The sequence below is a fragment of the Xiphophorus couchianus genome, chromosome 1, assembly GCF_001444195.1.
Source record: "Xiphophorus couchianus chromosome 1, X_couchianus-1.0, whole genome shotgun sequence".
NCBI lineage: Eukaryota > Metazoa > Chordata > Actinopteri > Cyprinodontiformes > Poeciliidae > Xiphophorus > Xiphophorus couchianus.
Genome location: NC_040228.1, coordinates 15237981 through 15259434, shown reverse-complemented (window position 1 = coordinate 15259434; position 21454 = coordinate 15237981). Strand labels below are relative to the sequence as shown.

The 21454-nt window shown below is 39.4% G+C and overlaps 1 protein-coding gene across 8 annotated transcripts in view; it reads left to right on the top strand.

Annotated features, from left to right (window-relative positions):
- The first annotated feature begins 3920 nt into the window (after window positions 1-3920).
- Window positions 3921-21454, top strand: part of kmt2d (lysine (K)-specific methyltransferase 2D) — a 38204-nt gene continuing 20670 nt past the window's right edge. The window contains exons 1-30 of one of the 8 annotated variants that reach the window (XM_028012399.1): window positions 3921-5218; window positions 7421-7503; window positions 7922-8030; window positions 8159-8361; window positions 8469-8578; window positions 8683-8845; window positions 9777-9948; window positions 10067-10181; window positions 10592-10770; window positions 11257-11516; window positions 11611-11730; window positions 12152-12897; window positions 13002-13115; window positions 13936-14049; window positions 14154-14258; window positions 14333-14514; window positions 14790-14954; window positions 15151-15260; window positions 15385-15426; window positions 16277-16465; window positions 16551-16724; window positions 16978-17100; window positions 17819-17940; window positions 18043-18178; window positions 18285-18365; window positions 18458-18532; window positions 19392-19550; window positions 20074-20143; window positions 20317-20552; window positions 20665-20738. In XM_028012399.1, coding sequence (XP_027868200.1) covers window positions 7455-7503; window positions 7922-8030; window positions 8159-8361; window positions 8469-8578; window positions 8683-8845; window positions 9777-9948; window positions 10067-10181; window positions 10592-10770; window positions 11257-11516; window positions 11611-11730; window positions 12152-12897; window positions 13002-13115; window positions 13936-14049; window positions 14154-14258; window positions 14333-14514; window positions 14790-14954; window positions 15151-15260; window positions 15385-15426; window positions 16277-16465; window positions 16551-16724; window positions 16978-17100; window positions 17819-17940; window positions 18043-18178; window positions 18285-18365; window positions 18458-18532; window positions 19392-19550; window positions 20074-20143; window positions 20317-20552; window positions 20665-20738 — 4497 coding nt within the window. In that variant the 5' untranslated portion in view covers window positions 3921-5218; window positions 7421-7454. Of the gene's footprint in view, window positions 5219-6797; window positions 6925-7420; window positions 7504-7921; window positions 8031-8158; window positions 8362-8468; window positions 8579-8682; window positions 8846-9776; window positions 9949-10066; window positions 10182-10591; window positions 10771-11256; window positions 11517-11610; window positions 11731-12151; window positions 12898-13001; window positions 13116-13935; window positions 14050-14153; window positions 14259-14332; window positions 14515-14789; window positions 14955-15150; window positions 15261-15384; window positions 15427-16276; window positions 16466-16550; window positions 16725-16977; window positions 17101-17818; window positions 17941-18042; window positions 18179-18284; window positions 18366-18457; window positions 18533-19391; window positions 19551-20073; window positions 20144-20316; window positions 20553-20664; window positions 20739-21454 lie in introns of those variants that run through there. The other 7 variants (XM_028012148.1, XM_028012313.1, XM_028012569.1 and 4 more) reach the window with 7 other exon arrangements.

Below are 21454 nucleotides of genomic sequence, written 5' to 3'. Positions count from 1 at the left end.
GTTTCTAATATTTGAAAAGGTTTTGGGAATTTTTGGTCCTAAATATACACGTAAGGAGAAACTGTGCCCCCAGCATGCACATTAAACACCTGATCCAAATTCTTTTATTTGTTCCTAAGACATATGCTGGAAAAGGTAATGGACTTGTGTTAATAAAATGAGGATGAGGTTATACACCCCCTTGTGGAGGAATTGTGTATTGTCACCTGGATCGCATAAAGTGGTTTTTCAAACATAAAGTAACTACTTTTTTAAAAAAAATAATACTAAATTAATTTACTACAAAAACATGTACATATATATATTGAAAAATGTACCTTGTTATACCCTCTAACTATACATCAGTTGCATGCATTAGGCATTCCGTAGGATGTTACCAGAACCCAGTGACCTCAATAATAAAATATTAAGAGGATAAACCGCAGATGAACAAAACTCAGCTATATGAAAGAGGCTTTCTATGACTTTTTTCTTTTTGCTATTTCTTTCTTTTTTTAAATTGAGTGACCTTTAAATTTTAAGTGTAAAAAATTTTAATTCGATAGAAACATACAACTAAAGATAAAAAAAAACAAAAAACATTGTGCTTGCCAGGTTCATATTCCATTGTAAACATCTGTGGAGGTATTCCAGGGGATTATCCTTGAAGCGCAGGAGCCAGATGGGAAAGCATTGGCTTCATCGCCTGGCCAATAGAAGCAGCTTGGCGTTTTAATACCACTCTCTGTTCAGATCTGTTGGCCAATCAGTCACCACGCTTTAACCGGTCTCAGCCCCCTCCAAAATCTGATCTAATTGTCTTAAAGCTGAATGGGGAGTTTAGTAATCCTGTCACTGGAACCAGTAATGCCTTATTTTCCAAATGAAAACATGTTCACCTCACACTCAGACGAAGAGAAACTCAAACATTAGCTGACCAAAAAGAACCAGGGAAAACTGCTGGTGTAAATTTCCAAATAAAACAATAAAGTCTGTATGTGGGACAGTTCTCTGAAAGAGTCACAGGTGGCAATCTGAGGTTTATGAATGTAGGGAAATTGAAGACATAGCACATTTTTCTACAATTTTTACGAGGCAGATTTTATTCTTGTTAGACTTTTTGAAGAGCTTTTGTCATTTTCATGTTAAACCCCACAGAGGTTTAACATGCGCAGACTTTTCGTTGTGTCTGGAACCAACTCTCGTTTAAAGAAACAAATCCTTGATTATTTTATGCTTTTATTTAATTTTATCCAAAACTGTGTGGCAATGGTCATACGGTATGACCAAACGCCCATCACCAGCAGTTCATGTCGGGCCTAAGGAGCTCGTATGAAATCCTTCTATCAAATTCTAGGTCTGTCTTGTGCTATGCTCATAGTATGCTGTCCATCAAAAAAACCTCCAAAGGAATGCTCTGCTCTTTTCATTATTGTATCATCTTCCACCATACACCGGCCTCTGAATTTAACAGCATCTCCGGTGTACAAAAACCTAAAATAAATTGATATTTTATTGTAGAAACATAATCTCAAATAAGATAAGACTGCAGTTTTTTTTATTGTCCTGCTTACTATGCATGGTGGGAAGGCAAACGTGGGTTTCCATCCAGTCTTGTAACAGTCCTGATTGTTTTAAAATTGTGATTTATTGCTTTGACTGTAGATGATTAAGGGGATTTTTTTTTTTTTTTTTAGCTATTCCATAAACTAGTAAGATCAGCACACATCTCCCCCACTTGAAAGGCAGGTTCTCTTATCTTTCCCATTTTAAAGAGGGACAACTTGAAATTGAAATATGTACCCTCACATGTATGCCACAAGACATCATGGATAAAAATTGAGCTTCTCAACATATCAACTTACAGAGGTAATGAAGAAAAGGTCACTTGTTTTCAATTTATAATTCATAGTTTTTTTTAACACCCTGATATCCTTAAAAAAGTGCAGAGTACTTAAACACTTCAATTGCTTCTAGTTTATATGAATTATTGGGGTTACTTGCTACCAAGTGTTGTGCCAATGAAAATAAATGTAGAGGGTGCTGTAAATTATGTCATATTTGTTTAGTTTTGTGTTGAAAAGTTGGCGTTAGAGCAATGATACCCATTAGATTTAACTCAAACCAGAACATTGTGTTTCAGCTATAACACTCTAAATTATTTCTGTGCTCTGCTCTCAAAGTCTATCAGATTTCTTTTTTTTCTAGCATAACTATGTATTGCAAAAATATGTAATGCAAGAACAACTGCAGATAATGCTGCAGCAGCAGTGAAAATTCTGTCATCTACAGTGAATGAATCTGAAGAATTCAATAAAAAATAAATACCTACTTTTACCGCGGCTCTTCATTTTGAGCTGCTTCTAGATTGTACGTCCCCCTCTGAGACATGTCAGGAGTTGTTGTGGATCAAACTTGTGACCTTCTTCCAGTGAGACAGACTGTTAACCATTTTCTGTAAGTTCACAGGGTCATTCCACATGACATTAGAGCTCTAGTGTGTGTATTGCCTCAGGCCTATTCACAATGGGATCAAGAAAGGAGGGCCGGGAGGAGGTTGGCACCTTGATGAAAGGTTACCTACAAAACCAAGAGCTAATCTTATACTATATATGTGTACACATTCATAGATTATATAAGGACTTGGAAAATGGCTACAATTTCCTGCTAAACAGCTTTGTAGGCAAACTGTTCTTGGATTTTAAGTGCTAAATGAGAAAGAGAGTGTTAGTCAAGATGAGAAGCAGATCAATTCTCAGAGCAGCTCTTTTGAACTCATTTTTCCCTGGCTATTTGTTTTATTGTGTAATTTTCTGACAGGGATAAGGCATCTTATAGATGAAGAAAACCAACAACTCAGACCTTGCCACTTCGCTATTTGCCACCCTACGCCTCTAGAACCTTATAGGCAACTAAAACTTTCACCTACGTTGTCATACCGCATACAGTTATGGTAAACATGGACTACGATGGTGTTGAACCTAGAGAAGAACTGCCTATCGCATTTATTTACACTGTTCTTATACCAGTATCATATCCGTTGAACAGCCAACTGCAGGCTATGCCCAAGCAGATAACCTGACAAAGTAAACAACTAATACAAGTTTTTTAGATTCCTAGTGTTACTCGGTCAAAAATATGCTATACTGTGAAATAAGCATTATAAATACCATATGGCCAAAGTAACTGCTCATATTTCTTTACACATATATGAACTTGAGTGACATTCTATTCTTAATCCATAGTGTTTAATAAGATGACTCTTCTTGAAAATCTCTAAATGAGGTTTTGGAATTATGAAGGATTTCCACTATTCTTCCACTAGGGCATTTGTTATGTTTTGCAGTGAAGTTGCGGAGGAAGGATTGGGTTGCAATCTCTGATCTAATTCATCTTTATGGTGCATCAGGTTTAGGTCAGCACTTTGTGAAGGCCAGTTAGCTTCCTCCATAATAAACTCGCTCATCCGTCTCTTTTTGGAACATGCTCTGAGATCTGGTGTGGGGTCGTATACTGGAGTAAACAGGAATCATCCCCCAAACTGTTCCCACAACGTTGGAACATAATTTAAAACAACAACAACAACAAAAAAAACATCTAGAGCAGAAATAATGTTTTCAAATTCAAAAAAGATTTGAAAAAGCGTTTCGGGTGCAGCAAAAGTATTCCTAGAAGTTACCCCCCCTGGCCCTCCCAAAAAAAGTTACTAAAGTAAATGTAACTACTTACTTCCACTTCTGTAAATAGACATAGAGCTGTTTTTTTGGTTTGTTATTTTGTCATTCCTTTTCTCATGACATTTCACAATATAAAAAGTCCTTTTGTCAAAGTAATAATAAATGGTTATTGAAGATAATATAATAAGCCATACACTATATTTAGAGGAGACAAATTTTGTTTACTGTATCGAATTAAAGCAATTAAAACACATGACATATTTTTAAATTAAATCTTTGTACAAACACTGTAATGGTTTCATAGACGGAGATGTTGAATTATTTTCCCACTGATTTCACCTAAGTTTCGTAATGATTCGGCATAACGAAAGGTTTCCGAACAAATTCTGGTCAGGATCAGATTTTTAAAAAAATCTTATTTTTACAATATGAAACGTTCAGTAAATCTAGTAAAACAACAACAAACAAACAAACATATATAAACAGTCATAAAATACTATATTTACATTTGCTGTAATTGCTTACCAATATTAATTTGTATAAATAGGGAAATAACTCAGAAACCGTTTTTTTTTTCTTAACTGTGAAAACCACGCTAAATCACTCACAAACAGGGATATCAGTGTAGCTCTGCTGTTACAATCATAACAACCTAATGAAAAATGGCTTCCCTGGATCGAAAATCTAATGACCTAATATCTATTATCCACCATATTTCAGCGGCCGCGCTCTCGAAATCAAAATCCCACGTCGAGTGCTCACGATCAACCTTACACGATGTTTATCTCTTTAGCATCACCCCCAAGTTGTAACTTATGCTCCGGCGAGGCGTAATTGCGAATCGCTCGTTTGGATGAATTAATTTTCGACGACGTTGTTTATAACGTAGCACAGTTAGCTTGGGCTAGCCACTTTAGTGGAACAGCCGTTAGAAGACGCAGCGCAGTTTAGCGAAGGGAAAGAAGAGATGCTAGTGACCCAATACAAGGGTACCCATGCAAAGTTGAACTGCAAATTCAGTTAGATGAAAGTCTGCGTTCGGCAAAAAAAAAGAAAAACAACAACAACAACAAAAACTTGAAGGAAACCATTTTTCCCTGGCTTTGTCTACAAAGTTCAGCGCAGCACTTTCCGGATACAGACAATTTATGCAAACTTGCTGCAACGAACGACCTCTTCGAGTGAGATTCCAGTACATAACTGGAGCTTGCTAATGTTAGCCCTCAAGCTACGTTCACCGTCGCTACGTGGAGACGGGAAACATTTTTCTGGACTAGCCGAAGACTTGCGTTTGGATACAAAAGTTCCCCGACTGGTCAATACAGAAGTCCACCGGCCGTTGGTTAGCCGGGGTGTTATCCGTGTAGTTAAACAGCTAGCAAAGCCTGCCTGCTGACTGCCTTGCCTTCCGCCGACTTGCACTTCCCCCACTCTCACAACTGCCGGGGCTAGCCGCAGCGTTAGTCCGGGTACATAAAATGAAGCGAGCACCAGCATTTTCGGAAGCTTTGTGGCTCTTTAGATCTTGCTGATGCATGAGAAGAGGACGTTATTTTTCTAAGGTAGGTAGGGACAAGTGTGGCATGGTTTATTTCCTTGCAGCATAGTGATCTAAACACACTAACCCTGACCTTAGACCGGTGTTAGCGCTGCTATCTGTAGCATTTAGCTGCCAGATGAATCTATCTAATTGCTGGAAAGCTAGCTGTGGTACCCTGTGTGTTCTCTTTCGGTTGTTCTGTACTGCTTGTATTCACATGGGGATCCACGTAAAATCCAGTTGTCATATTTCAAAACTGCACGTCCCTGAGCGTAGTGTAGTTTCGGTTCTTGGGATTTCTTCGGGAAAGTTTGTAGCTGCGCCACAATAGGTAATTGTTAGCTTTGTAGAATTTTCGTCACTGATATGGATGCGTCTAATTGCTGGTTGGAACCAACCCTTTGAAGTCGGTGTTTACATTGAGAAAGTGCTTGTCTCTGCCATTATTCAGCTATAAACTCTTTATTGTAGTTCAGCAGCACACCCCAATTTCTGATTATTACCATTTTATGTCCAGATTTAATGCTGTTCGCAGTTAGTTTGCAACACTAACTATAATGTGAAGACTTGCGGACATCGTGTTTATTACTTTTGCTTCGATCAATCCTGCTTTTCCTTTACAGCAAAGCGTATGGTATATCTTCGGAAACGTGTCGTCTCAAAGCGTGTTAGTGCTGGGCGATCGGATTGTGAAATGTGCGCCTTGTTTTTGGAGTGTTTTTCCGAGTGTTTCTCGCTCCCGATTGAGAACAGCGATGCAATGTTAAGACTGCTAAAGAGATTGTGTCCATTAGCTCAGTTACATTCCGACTCATTTTGATGCAGTTTGTAGAATAATCTCTGGATGGTTTTTACTGTGCACGTCTGTGGCGTCTTATTGTGGGAGTTTTGGTTGTAGTTGTAAAAAAAAAAAAAATAGCCTGCTTTTAGGATCGTTCAGGTTTTGCACGGGGAGCATATCTTTCTTTGAATCCGAGTAATTTTTATTTAAGGCCCCAAATACAATATTTTGACCTCACACATCACTTCCCCTCTGTTCGTATTTCCTCCATAAAAATGAGGATATGTTTGTAATATATGCATGGTCATTCAAATAGATGTGACAGAGATCTTTGCTTAACCCAACTGTTACCCCTGATGCTTATTCGTATTAATTATAATTTCTAATTTAAAAATGATCCTTTTTGTTAACATCGTTTGCCTTCAAGCTGTCTAAAAGTGGCGCTTTTGAGTGAATTCGCTAAAAAGAAAAAAAAAAAAAAAAAGAAACCAAAAACAAAACTATGTCATCTACTTCCATTTACTTTTATACAATGAAAAGGAAACATTACGAAACGCATGCACTCAAGGCTTCTGACTCAATAATTGTTTTGTAATACACGAAGAGCCACTTGGAAAATTAATTACTCATGTATTTATATGCACACGAGTCGTCGCACTTATTGTTCTCTTATTTCTCATCTATTATGTGGATAAAACCGATTTGCCTTCATTGTTTGTTTTATGAGCGCTTGAGCGCTTCAATCCCATGGCGGAACTATTATTTCTCAGTGGCCGTGTTCTGCACGAAAAGGGCTCCGCTGCAACAGGAAGCTCTTTATAAGGAAGTTGTATTTTCTTTGTGTATCCCGTTTTGTGGCTGTTTAATTAAACAAAACGCAGCTTAGTTGCGAGCTCGAGTGCTTTTTGTCCACGGAGACTTCATCGACGTGGATTATGCATCGCTTGGTAAATAAGTTGGATCGTTAAAAGCCATTTCTGAATGGTCGCTCGTACGTAACCTTCGCGGTATTTTCGTGAGTTGGCGTTAAATCTCGGTTGCATTAATAGTAAAGCCACCAAATTAACGCATGGGAATCAAGGGAAAGTCTACGTGTGGCTATCTTATTAAATTAGCTGTGTCGCTGATTTAGTATTTTACGTTGAATTGTTTAATGCAGTGTTGTGCATCCGATGCTTGTTTTTATTCTAAATATTTGAGCTGTTCAGTTTTCAGATTGCAATCAGACCCTTGCATTTTTACAGATGTGTGAGTTTGTAACCCTTTGCTGTCAGTGTTTTATCCAAGTTGTTAGGTATTTCAAGTCAGCAGGCTTATTCTCGATGGTTTTGCCCATTTCCGAAGTAAAGGAAATCATTCCAATAATTTTGATATGTGCTAATAGTTTTGTCATACCTGTCCTGTTTTTGATCCATAATTTTGCAATTTGGTTTTGTTTTGTAGATCTCTGATAAGGAGGTCAAAATTTGTACGTGGAATGGACGAGCAGAAATCGAACTGCGAAGAGAATGACTCTGAACCAACAGGTAAAGTTATCATGGTATTCCATTTCATACCTGCTCCAATTAAGCTTTTTCTAATTGATACTGATTTCTAACTTTCTTTCTGTTGCGTATTTTTTATAATCCTAAGGATTATAGCAAATAATGGAAAAAAATGCTTGTTATGTTCTCAGATGCACTGAATTTTAATCCAGTGGAAAATTGTTCTGTTTGTTGATGTGTTTATGATCCAAAATTAGTTGGGAGTTCTTGAATGTGATGCATTTAATAATTAAAAGAAGAGGAAAAAATGCCTTCTTTTGTTATACTTGTTGATGCATCTTTGCTTTGGATATTGTTTTTTTATGTGGAAATCGATCTCTAATTTAATTTGAACTAAGCAGTAATAAATATTTTGATGTCTTTATATATCTGTTTTATTTATACTTTTTGTATTTGCTAGCAGATGATAGCGCCTCTGGACACCAGCCAGTCTCCCTCCAGGAGTCGTCCAAAGTCTCTCCTGCTGCAGACGAGTCTGGTGTTGATGCAACCTCCTCCAGCACACCTGTGTAAGTTCCCTGTTTGCCTCAGAATTGCCTGTTTCTTTAATACAAGATGATGTTCATGATTTGTATCGTCTTATTAAAGTTCTAAATATATATATATATATTTTTTTTAATCATTATTATGTGGACAGAGAATGCATTCGTGCCTGTGCCCTTTGTAATTGTGTGGAGCGGAGTTTGCTTGGGCAGCGGGAACTGCGACACTTCAGGTCGTCGTTGGAGCGACCAACTCAAAAGCCATCAGCTTTCCCACTGCCACTACCTGGAAATGATGACCTGTCTTCCATTGGTTTTTCTGACTCTTCTTGTCTGACAGCACTCTTTGATGACTCAGGTTAAGCTCAAAATATGTTTCTATGCTGTTTCGACATTGCAAGGCAGTCATGTTCTTCTTTTGTTGACATTTGTGAGGTATTTTCTGTTTATTGTTGTGACGAGCAGGTGGTTGTTGGGTCCACCACTGGTGTGCGGTGTGGTCAGACGCGGTGAAGCAGACGAAAGACGAGGAGCTGGAGGACGTGGATAAAGCTGTTATCTCAGGGACTCAACGGGTGAGTCTGCTCTCCATCAACTTTACTTAGAGTGTAAAATAAATACTATTAAATGAGCACTTTTGTCAGGAAATTGAGTGCTTTCTTCTCTTGGTTTATTTCAGCTTTGTGAATATTGCAAAAGACTGGGTGCAACCATACAATGCCATGTAGAGGGCTGCTCGCGATTTTACCACTTCCCGTGCTCTGCGGCCAGTGGATCCTTCCAGTCCATGAAGCAGTTGGTCCTCCTCTGTCCAGAGCATATAGACAAGGCTGAGGAGTTGGGTAAGAGACGTCCTCTGCGACTCACTTATAACTTTGAGTGTGCTGTAGTATAGGAGGTATGTCATTAGCTGTCTGACAGCTACTTTTTTTGCTCCTGTGTTTTGATTAGTAACTGTATTATTATTTTTAAGTACGTACAAGGTAGAAATCCAGTGAAATGAGCACAGTTAGCACTTACCAGGTTCAGAATTGACTTTTTTTTTAACAAATCTTAAAGGATTTGACTGTAATTTTCCATTAAAAAAATGCTGAATTCTCTGACACTGTTGGAAGTCTTGTTCCATTGTTCCAAATTGTTGCACTTAATAAATCAATTAACTGAAATTCATTCTGATCACTAAAAATTAGTGATCCACAGAGGTATTTATCAGAGATAATTAGTTGGTTCTTTGATGCAGCACTTTAAATGGGGGGGAAAGAAGCATTTTTTTTGTGAGTTTGAGTTGACATTTGAACGGTTACAATGTAAAATAAAGGATCATAAATTACTGTAGAATCTTGGGTTTTGAAACACTGTTGCTGACCTGACTTGTTTTATGTACAAGAATGACCTTGGTATAATTTAAATGTTCTTTCAGGTGGTAGTGGTTTTGTCAGGCAAGTTTTTAATGTGTTCCTGATACTGTTTAACCTTTATGTAACTCCTAATTTTTTGCTTCACTTGTCTGTTGTACACAAAAGACACTTTTATTTATTTTTTTATTTTTTCTTCCTGTAGATGGGATTAGATGGGATTTAATAGTCCTTTAGATATTCATTGAATGATAATTTTATCAGTTAGTTTCTTTACTTGTATGCATCCATGAAAGCATTGTGAAATGTTTTTGTTTTTTTTGTGGTGGTATGAAATTGTATTCAACCTCGGGTGTATCAGAAATTGAAAAAAAAACCAAACAGATGATGCAATTTTCCCTTTGCAATCTGCTTACAGCTGGTGAGGAGGCCTGGTGTGCAGTGTGCGATTCAGTTGGGGAGCTCACAGAGCTACTTTTCTGCACGGGTTGTGGTCTCCATTATCATGCATCCTGTCTGGAAATTGGTGCCACACCCATCCAGCGGGCAGGATGGCAGTGCCCAGAGTGTAAAGTGTGCCAGACTTGCAGGTAAGTTCAACATGTGGACAAACTACATCCGCACTTAAGATTTGGGCTGAGTATCTTTGTTTGAAATTACATTTTTATTGTTTTAAAATAATACCAAGTTATTTAATTTCACTTTTAGACAACCAGGAGAAGACTCCAAAATGTTGGTGTGTGATGCTTGTGATAAGGGATATCACACGTTCTGTCTCCAACCAGCCATGGATTCTCTTCCCTCTGACCCTTGGAAATGCAGAGTTAGTCACTTTTTGTTTTTCGTCTCTATTAGCAGTAATACTGTCTATTACTATCTATGACATTTTTGCTATTTATAAGATTTTGATGTGTTAATCATCTGGCAGTGAATAAAAACCAAAACAAAACCTAGAAAACCTTTACTAACATCCTCTGAAGTGGTATTAAGGATTAACCATACACACAAAAACAATCTAATGTTGTAAAAGTGAGAAAATTGTACAACATGTTTACAAGAATAATTATCTATGTTTAGACAGATTAAACTGTAGATTATGTGGAGAGGACTTGTTGCACATTATAGTAAAACCATACTAATGTGTTAACTGTTAGAATTTAGCTGTTGGAATGAAATATGCTCTCCATTTTGAGGAATTGGTCCTTATTATCACCATGTCCTGTTTTTCCACAGAGGTGCCGTGTATGTATGGAGTGCGGTGTCCGTGGGTTGACGCTGCCAGGTTCGGCCCAGTGGTTTGAAAACTACAACATGTGTGAAGAGTGCCAGCAACACCGCAGCTCAGTGTGTTGCGTTTGCAGCAAAGCTGCCAACCCATCTGTTGGGCTTCAGTGTTGCGGCGTATGCCACAGGTCAGCTTAACACACAGTGGAGATTTAAATTATGTTTATTAGAGATACACCACTCTGGCCTTTCTTGACCGACACACATTTGCAGTTTTCTTTCAGTTCTCGCCTGTTCATTCAGATTTATCCAGGAATATAATGCACACAAAAAGTTTGCTGAATGTTTTTCTGATTTATCAGATTTTGTGTTTTTGAACCTAAAAATTAATTAAGAATTTACTAGATTATGCTCATGTCTCTCACCTTTCATCTGTTGTTGTTGAACTCCAAAAATGTAATCAAAATACACACTGTAGTTTGACTGTTATAGATTGGAAAATTATGGAAACTTATATTTTTGATGCATATGAAAAAACGTAATTTTTCAATATTTGACCTGCTGATCTATTCCAGCTTGTACTCAATCAATTGGTGCATCTTGGTTCAAGCTGATGTTCTTGTAACACAACTTTTCTGGGTTTTTCTTTTTATTTAATTTTTTGCTTTCTTCAGATGGATGCACATTGAGTGTTCTTCACTGGGAGAGCTTTCAGAAGCCAAGGACATCTGTCTTCTTTGCAAGGAGGATCAGCAGCAACCTGCTGGTCAGACCTGCATGGACGACATTCAGTCTGGAGAGGAGATGACAATCCAAGCTGACCTGGTCACTGAAATTGCAGCAGATTTATCAGAAGGAACTCCTGGACAGAAGGGTGCAACCAGGATGGACGTCGTGAAAGATGAACCTCACAAAGACGCCCCCATGGATTTGGGTATGTTAGAATTTCAAAGAACCTGAAAAAGTCAAAGCTTAGGAGAAAAAAAAAAGTTCTGGCTTTTTAATGAGCTCATTTTTATTTGGTTTAGGTTTGGAGTCTACAGTAGTTCACTCAGCAGATGTTAAGGGGAAGGAAGTGAAGCAAGAACCGCAGGCGGCAGCAGAAGGATCCACCTGTCAAGAGTCATCTGCTTCAACTGTGTCTACAGGTGAACAAAAATAATTATTTAAATTATTTTGAAATAATTAGAACTTTGTCTGTTTTTTGTGCATCTCAATAAATTAGAATAACTGAGAAACATTTATTTCAAGTATTAATTTTAAAACAGCCGTCCCTAATAATGTTGTCGTGCTGCTAAAAATACTGTGCAATGACAATAAAGGTAATCTAGAAATGAAACTCCTACATAAACATATAAATGAATTAAACACAAAGTGTTTAATGAATTTATTTTCGTTGGTGGTAGATGAACAGACATAAACACTTGACGTGTAGCACTGTCTAATAAACCTAAATGGTTTTTAAATTTTTTTGTATCTAATATGCGAACGTTAATTCACTTTTTAAAATGTTTTTTTAGATATGTGCGTATATTTCTAATGCTAATAATGACTTATTTTTAAATCCAGCTTGTGCTACAACGGAACAAGGAGCCACTTGTCTTACTGCTGATGAACGGAGATCAGAAGAAATGCTCTGTGAGAAGACTCGAAGCTCACCCTCCCGGGTCTTCTCAGCAGAAACTCAGTGTGACATTAACCCTACACCAGAGCCCACCGCATCATCACACCAAGCAACTGGAAGCATGGAGGAGGAAAAGCAAGAGTCCACCCTCTCTGGGGCAGAAGCTTCGGAGGAGTCGTTACAGAGCGGCTGTGCCGTGGAACCGTTCAGAAAGGACGCGCAGAGACCAGCGGCCTTTTCTGTTTCTGTGGACAAACCCGAGCTGCTGTCCATGGACGATAGACCCGAGAGGAGTCGATGTCAAGACCTCCAGTCGCCTTCCACAACCTCGCCATCAGCAGATGCGCTTTCTGCCATGGACGTGGACGCGAGGTTGCTTCCTCAGTCCGAGGAGGAAGACGAAGACGAGGACGACGAGCAAATGAAAGGACATCATTTGGACATAAAGCAGGAGCTGCAGGCAGCGAAGCCCGAGTTGCTACTGGACGAGATGTCCAGCAGCAGCGGCTTCCTGGGCTCGCCCGGAGAACCGGACAATCAGCTGGCCATGGAGCTCGGTCTGGTTCCCGCCGGCCGTTCCCACGGCGATAACCTCACAGAGACTGACGACTCGCTTCCCTTTGATGCCCTCAGGAGCGACAGAGAGAAGGCGAAACGAAGAGGGTCGCCGGGCCGTTCACGGGTCAAACAGGTGAGGTCACCATGGCATTGATTTTAATATCTGAAGGGTTAAAGTGTTTTTTATGACAAAGTGCCTTTTAGGTTGTTCATTTCTCCTTTTATTTGAACTTGTAGGGGCGAAGCAGCAGCTTCCCTGGAAAGCGGAGACCTCGGGGTGGCGGCGCAGGAAGAGGGCGTGGCGGGAGGTCACGCCTCAAAGCCATGGCGTCCTGCATTGATGCCTTTTTGGTAAGCTTTCCAATCATCTGGACTCAAAGTCCAAAACCTCTTTGGGCATCTATGAAATGTACAAAAATGTCAACACTCAATTTTGAAGAAACCTGATCGATGCATCTCTTATGATCCGTCATAAAACTGAATTACAGCCAAAGTATTTTCATACACAAAGTGAAATGGAATTAAATGATGTTTTTTAGTTTTTCATGGCCTTTGGAAGATGTAAAGGAAGCACAGATATTGTACACGCATATCAGAAAAAAAAAAAAAACTCTTACTGGGGAATTCTCAAGAGCCAAAAATTAACTGAAGTAAGGACAAAATTTTAAACCTCCAGATATATTTTGGGAATATTTGCAATCTGAAAGCCCAACAGAAACACTGGGACAACATTATATGTCAATATAGCTGGTAGCAAAGTGTAAATTAGCAACAACAGGTTTCAAGGGAAAGCCAACCAGAGAACAGATGAAGTGCTCTGAATGGCTTCAGCTAACTTTCTGTATAAAAGTATATTTAATGCTTGGATTTGAATGATGTCACAGTCGGGTTAAAGTGAGACACATCCATGTCCTTGTAATAATATATCACTATGATTAGTAAAAGCAATCATGGATCATTCATTTTTGTTCACAAATGTTTGTGTAGATGCTCAGAATTGAAAAGTTGTCAGGAAAGGTGTGGATGTGGAAATTGTGGGACTCTACAATTAATGCTATATTTTTTCTCTTTTACATTTGTTATTCCTCCTGAGTAACAAATTAATGAATACAAATTTGTACTTAATAGGATTTTTCCTATAATTAAACACATCTGGTATCCTTCCTTTCAGCTAAGCATGACCTCAGACACTGGACTAAGCAAGGAGGAAGACGACGAGGAAGACGACACCATGCAGAACACGGTGGTTCTGTTCTCAAACACAGACAAATTTGTCCTGCTCCAGGTACAACACTTTTCGTTCGCTGTGGTTTGTCACAAAAAATAAAAAAATAAAAATTCCCAAGCGGCGCATATCTCTATCTGACTCCATGCTCTTGTCTGTTTCAGGACATGTGTGTGGTGTGTGGCAGTTTCGGAAAGGGCTCAGAGGGCCACTTGCTAGCTTGCGCTCAGTGTGCCCAGTGTTACCACCCTTACTGTGTGAACAGCAAAGTAGGAACTGCTTCAGTTACGTCTATAATACTCAATTTGCCAAAGCGTAGATTTAAGCGCGTTATCTTTTTCAGATCACCAAGACGAAGCTCCGTAAGGGCTGGCGTTGTTTGGAGTGCATCGTGTGCGAAAAGTGTGGGAAGGCGTCGGACCCGTCCCGCCTGCTGCTCTGTGACGACTGCGATGTCAGCTATCATACCTACTGCCTGGACCCTCCCCTGCACACTGTGCCGAAGGGGGGCTGGAAGTGCAAATGGTAAAGAAGAACGACTCTTAGTGTTCTGTAGTCTTTACAATTCTGTTCCTTTTGAACTAGGTCAAATGGAAATGAGTACATGCACATTTGCATATTATGTAAAACACTGAAATAGCATCTCAGCTCCGCATTAGCAATTTAAAGTCTCCTTGCTCTGTCTTTTTTTTTTGTAGCATTGAATAAATCCAAAAATTTTCCATTGTAGCATTCGTTTTAATAATAATAATACAGTTTTACCAGATCAGTGTAAGAATGACCCGACTCCTTCCGTGCAGGTGTGTGTGCTGTGTCCAGTGTGGCTCCAGCTCACCAGGCTTCCACTGCGAGTGGCAGAACAACTACACACACTGCGGGCCGTGCGCCAGCCTCGTCACCTGTCCGGTCTGCAGGGAGAACTTCATGGAAGAGGAGCTGCTGCTGCAGTGTCAGTACTGCGACCGGTGCGTGCCGCGCTCCCTACATCCGCACATGCCAAGAGAATCTTAAGAATTCATGGGGATGCGGCTAATGACGACAAGCGGGAGATAGATTATTCATGGCGTTTTCTCGTCATAAATTATTCCATAACATCTTTTGATTTTGTTGGCATTTACGAAAGGTGTGTGTGTCGACGTGTTTTCCTGTGTGCCTGTGCAGATGGGTCCATGCTGTTTGCGAGAGCCTGTACACAGAGGATGAGGTGGAGCAAGCCTCCGATGAAGGCTTCGCGTGCACATCCTGCACGCCATATGTTCCAAAACCCGTGGGTGAGTCTCAGAATGACGAAGCCGACGAACCGAAAGCAAATATCACGGCGTCAAGATTTTCTTCAATGCACTGATGTCATGATTTACTTTTGCTTTCTAATTCTTCTTCCTGTTTTCTCTGTAGTAGAGTCAGCTATTATGGCTTCAATAAAGATCAAAGAGCCAGGTTAGTAGATTTTATTGAATTATCTACAGGTGCATCTCAGTTTATTAGAATAATGAGAAGTTCATTTATTTTTGTAATTTAGTTCAAAAAGTTTCATTTGCATATAGTTTAAATTCATCACAAACGGAGTTAAATATATAAACAGTTTTTTTTTTTTCTGGTCATTTTTAGGTTGTGGCTTTAAAGATGATGAAACAAGCAATAATAGTTTCCGTTTTTTATTGAGAAATGTAGGGTCACAGCCTTGAACAATCATTGGCTGTATCCAAAAATATTAACGGGAAGTTGAGTGGAGGCAAAACATGTGGTATATAAAGGTACACAAGAAGAATAACTGCAACCTGATGGTTTGTCAAGCAATGCTCTTTCAAGAGTTGCAAACTTGAGTTGCTGCTGAGTCAGTGCCTCTTTGCTGTAGAGCTTCTGATTTCCTTTTCCAGTAGGACTTGGCATCTTATCACAGTGCAAAAAATTACTAATATTTGCTTGACTAATCAGAAGACAGGCAGATTACCTCCCTGCCATGCTGCATTGGTGCAGTAATTCATGCAAAAGCAGCCCTAACCAAATGTTGAGGACATGTAATGTGCAATATATTTATGTACTTTTCAGCAGGATGATATTTCTCTATTAAAAATCTCTTATGATTGTTTTTATTTAATACACAAATTTTCTGGGAAATGTCATTTTATGTTATCATTACTTGCAAATATATATTTTTAAAAAAACAAAAAAAACCCTGAAATGCACCTGCAATGGCACGTTGTAGTTTCCTGTTTTTTTTTGGGGGTGGGGGGATTTCGTCTCTTTTTTGTCCAGAGTCGCTTAGATTTGAAAAATTTTTCCACAGAACCCCAGTTCTACCGTCTGGAGGGCGTGTGGCTGACCGAGTCGGGCATGTCCCTGCTGCGCAGCATCTCCATGTCTCCCCTGCATAAGAGACGGCAGCGTCGCTCTCGTCTCGGCACTCTGTGCTGCGACGGCGGCCCTGATGGAATGGATATGAGGGAGGTCGAAGGAGACGGTGACGACGGAAAAGGTCGGCCCGGTTTCACCACATCTGACGGCTGATAAACATTCGTCTGTGTTGGGTTTGTTCTTTAAGCGTTACTTTGAATTATTAGGTTGTGGAGAGTCGATGGATTGTGAATCCAAGATGGAGGCACCAGGGAGTCCTGACAGAGAAGGTGGCGAGAGGGACGCTGGCCTGGAAGGCATGGGGGACTGTGACGGTCTCAAAGGCGGAGCCGACGAGACGGAGGACAGTAAGAAGAGGAAACGAAAGCCCTACAGACCAGGTAAGCCTCCTGGGATGTTAGACATTTTAACTCCTACATAATTTTTTTTCTCAGCAGTTACAAGATCTGGAATTCGTATAAACACACCTGTAACTTTTTCACATTTTGTTATTGTTGTTCCATTGCGGCCCTGGTGGAAGGTTTAGTGTGTAGTTCTGCTCCACTCCAGTCTTGCACTTGATTGAAAGGGAATAAATTCTTCTGGATGACAGTTTTTTCAAAATAAATTTAATTTCTTATTCGTGTGTTTTAGGGATTGGGGGCTTCATGGTGCGACAAAGGAAGTGTCACACACGCTTAAAGAAGGAGTTCTTTGCCCAGCTGGCTGGAGAGACCACGTTAGATGGACAGCCAATTGAGCGAACCATTGAAGAAGGTTGGAGTCAACAGATTGCCAGATTTTATTGTTTAGTAGATTTTTCGTTAAGGACATCTTAATGCTGTGTGCTGTTAACAGTCAAAAATGTTTGGACAATGTATAAAGGTGGTAATAAGTGCTTTAAATTCAAAGTAGTTCCTGTGTGGAAAGGAAATAAACTCACTAGAACCTGGATTTACTGATATTTAGCCTCTCTTTGATTTACATTAATCAATATTAAATCAAATTGATTTAATATGACAATTAAATCAAATTGTCATATGATTTAAGAAAGTAAATATGAAAACAAAACTTTGATTAAGGCTTAATCAAAGATCTTAATTTACTTGAATTACTTGAGCAGCAGGCACTGAAATGATGGAATGTGTACATCTCTACCTTGCATTGGAAATAATGTGTGCATGAACTACTTTATTACCATATATCTGCTTTAATATTGGTATTGGCTGATGTTAGTAATTTTTTTTAAAGTATCGTAGCATGGAGAGTTAAACTGAGGTCAATCTTTTCTCCAAGTTATCAAAAGGCTAGCAAAATACATATACGGTAATGTTGGTAACTATAGGTTATCAGGCATAATAGCCAAATGTATACTGGATATTGGTATCGGCCCAACTTTTCCAAAGTTATATCCTATCATCCTTGTTGTGAACTGACTCTTAGCCTTTTATATGCATATTGTTGAAGTGAATGCTATGTGTGTGATTGTGTGTAGGTCCTCACCCGGACACAGACAACATCATGGATCCCAAACCAGCAGAAGGTGAAGAACAGGCCAAGAAGCGCCGGGGCAGAAAAAAGAGCAAATTGGAGGACATGTTTCCAGCTTACCTCCAGGTTTGTACACTCTCTGTCACTCCTGTGCTTAAAAAGGTTGTGACATCTAAATTATTCAATAATTTTTAACATTCATATACAAAATCTGCTTCTGCGTTTCAGGAGGCCTTCTTTGGTAAGACACTAATAGACTTGAGTAAGAAAGCTGTGATGGTAGCTCCAGGCCAGAGGCCGGGTGCATGCCTTGTGCAGCCTGTGTTACTAAAGCCAGCCGGAGTCCAAACTGCTGCCCCAGAAGGTAGGAACGCCTAAATGAAGCAGTGACACTGTCCTGAATGTTCCACACTGAGCTTGGCAAATGTTCATAGACTCATCTTTGTGCTTCTCTCTCTCTCGTGCTGAAGCCAAAGATCGGGCAGTGGATGGGAGTTTTCCTGTAAAGCGAGAGGGGGGTGAAGTACCCCAGCCTCAGGGAGACGGCACAGGTAAGACTTTCTGGGGATGTCGAGGGAAACATATTCATTACAATTATAGTAAAGCTGTTCAAGATTAGCTCAAAAATCTTCCATAATTTTAGGAATTCCCATTCCTTCCTCAGCAGTGAAGGAGCAGTCAGCTCATCTCCATGACACTGAGCCAGAAAAAAGTGAAGGTAATTACCTGATTCTAATTAATTAACATATTTTCTGGGACTTTTATTTACTCTGCCTGTTTTTTTTTGGGAAAGTTTCCACCTGGTGGAAACTCCTAACGCCGCAGCGCCCAGGTTTCACTCAGCGGCTCACAGTGAAAGTGGGAGTCTATCCGCCACTGCGATTCTCAGCGTTAAACCTGTTATGAATGATTTGTTCAAAGTGACCTCACTTGATAACTTGTATAGCGTTATTAGAAACCCAATGGAGAGGTGTAATTTTAAAGAAATTGTGCTGATGCCAATTTTTATGTTTTTTCACTTTGGGCGACCAGAGAGGAGAGTTGGCCCCAGTCACTGTTGTAATCGATACATTTTGTTCAATTCAGTGTTTGCAGTCTGAAACATTATGGTTTAAAGTCAGAGGAAGTTTGTAACACTCAGAAATATTTGATAAATAAATAAGCAATACCACACAGCAGCAGTAGAAGAGCATAATGTTTGAGACAAGAGGAGTGGATGTAGTTTTTCATATGTATCTTGGAAATTAAATCATTTTAATCGTAACATGGTGCTTTGAATGAAAAATCCCCCCGCCCCTGTTTTGAAACATCTTTAACCACATTTATACAGCTACCAGAAAGCTTTAGATCGTTTTAAACTGATATACATATACCACTAAAGATTTGAGCAATTTAAGAAGTTTAGGAGAATCTCTTCATGAAACTCCATCCAAAGGTTATTTGTAAATGAATAACCACTATGGAAACCTGCTATTGAGAGGTATCTATCTGTGTATTTGCATGAAACATAAAACGAACGCTCTAGTACTGCAAACTTTCCAAATACTCAGTTTTTCATTCCCTTTTGCTTGTGACAGGTCTTCCACAGGGAGTGGAGAGTCAGGACTCTGAGCAGTTCTTCAGGAAGGTTCTGGGTGTGTCAGACGGCACTTCTTTAGGGGGGATGAAGCCCATCTTGGAGGGCACTAAGGGAGAGTTAAATCGCAGTGCTGTCCCACAAAGAGCCCTCCCCTCAGGTGTGTAAAATAGACTGTCTTCTAGTTTTAATTCATTTATCTATGTTTACTGGTTCTGGTTCAGGCATGAAACAAATCAGAGAAATCCATCTATCTGAATCTTTATCAACACAACAAAGTTCTCAGAAGTTAACTTAAGTTGGGAAAATTCAGTCCAGATTTCACAAACCTTAGTTTTATTGATTCTTAACATGTTGATGTTTTAACATGCATAAATACACAATCTTTTCTTCATCAGAAGCTAAACTCAGTGTATAATTTCATGTTTTAGAAAACCAAAGAAGAAAATCCAGTGAAAAATGTGTAGCGAACTGTGTCTGTTGCGCTGACGTAATTTGCAGACTAAGATCATTAAATACTTCACTTCATTTCTCTTTTTAAACTGATAACTGAGTTATCAACAAAGATTTTAATATTGTGGGTTTTATCAATATTAAAGTAGTTTCTGTCACATGTCTTATAATATAATAACTGAAGAACAGATGAGTCATGTGTGTATATTTAATCTTTGTTTCCCTTATAGGGCCGCTGCCCTCTGCTGGAATGATGGATGCTTTTCCTGGCCTCTCCCAGTCTCCCTTCTTTGAAATGCGGTAGGACCAGTACCGAACTGCTTAACACTTATTAATTTACTGAAATACTTATTATATATAAACAGCTGTTAAAAATGACCGATTTACATTTTGAAGCTATCAGGTATCTCTGCTATTTATACTCAGTTTAGCTCTTAGAGTTACAAAAGTCGATGTTGTTTTGTGACTTGCAGGGAGAGAGGACTGTTCAGTCCTGATGGGGGTGAGGAGAGCCCCTGGGCCACCCCCTCAACCCCAGTGACGCCCTCCTCTCCGCCCACTCCCACGGAGGCAGAAGGTGATGGACTGTCCTACAACCAGCGAAGCCTCCAGCGCTGGGAAAAAGACGAGGAGCTCGGAGAGCTCTCCACCATTTCTCCGGTTCTTTATGCCAATACCAATTTCCCTTCGCTGAAACAGGACTACCCAGGTTAGTGAGCCGGGAAATACTTCACAGCCTAGTTTGAGATCACTATGTCAAAATTAGACTTTCGGAAGTTTTATGGAGCAACTGCTAAATGTTTCCCTTTTTTTTTTCCCAGACTGGGCAAGTCGCTGTAAGCAGATTATGAAGATCTGGAGGAAGGTGTCTGCTGCTGACAAGGTTCCATACTTGGTAGGTTTATTCTGGGGTAGAAATATCACAGGTAGCATTTAAATGGGCTTCAGTAGAAATCAGAAGATGGGCGGTGGGGAGGGGCTTATTGCAATGCTCACCCAACACTAAATAGACATAATCCGTTACAGCTCTTGTTTGTGTGAAATGGTTTATATCCCATTTACGTAGATTGAAACTTAAAAGTTTAGAAAAACATGTTATAATGACAGTTTTTGGTATGTTTTTAACCAGCAGCGCTGCGTGACATTTTGGCAATGACTATATCTGTTGCGATTTGTGTTTATTTTCTGCTTTCTTCTCCATCTCATCTGTGCTTCCATCACTGTGTGACCTTTAGCATTATGGGCCGCATTATGCGTGATTTTGTGAGCATCTTCTGCTCTGAGACACTGTCCACCTGGCTAAATATTACATTAGCATGTAAAATGCAACTTTATGACACTTGAAATATACCAACCAACAAATAATGCACTCCAAACAGTCCTTTACATTATGAACGTCATATAATGACCAACCTCAAATGGGAGCCTTATTGAATTAAATGTTTTTACCAACATGGACGTTAGAAAAATTAACTCCTGAATAAAACTTATAGAATTAAACATGCTGTTCAAAGTGAAAAGAACAATGTTTATCTTTTTGTCTTGTAGAAAACTCACTGAAAAACCCAGTCCTCATTATTATTGTTTTTAAACACATCGGTGGTACCTAGA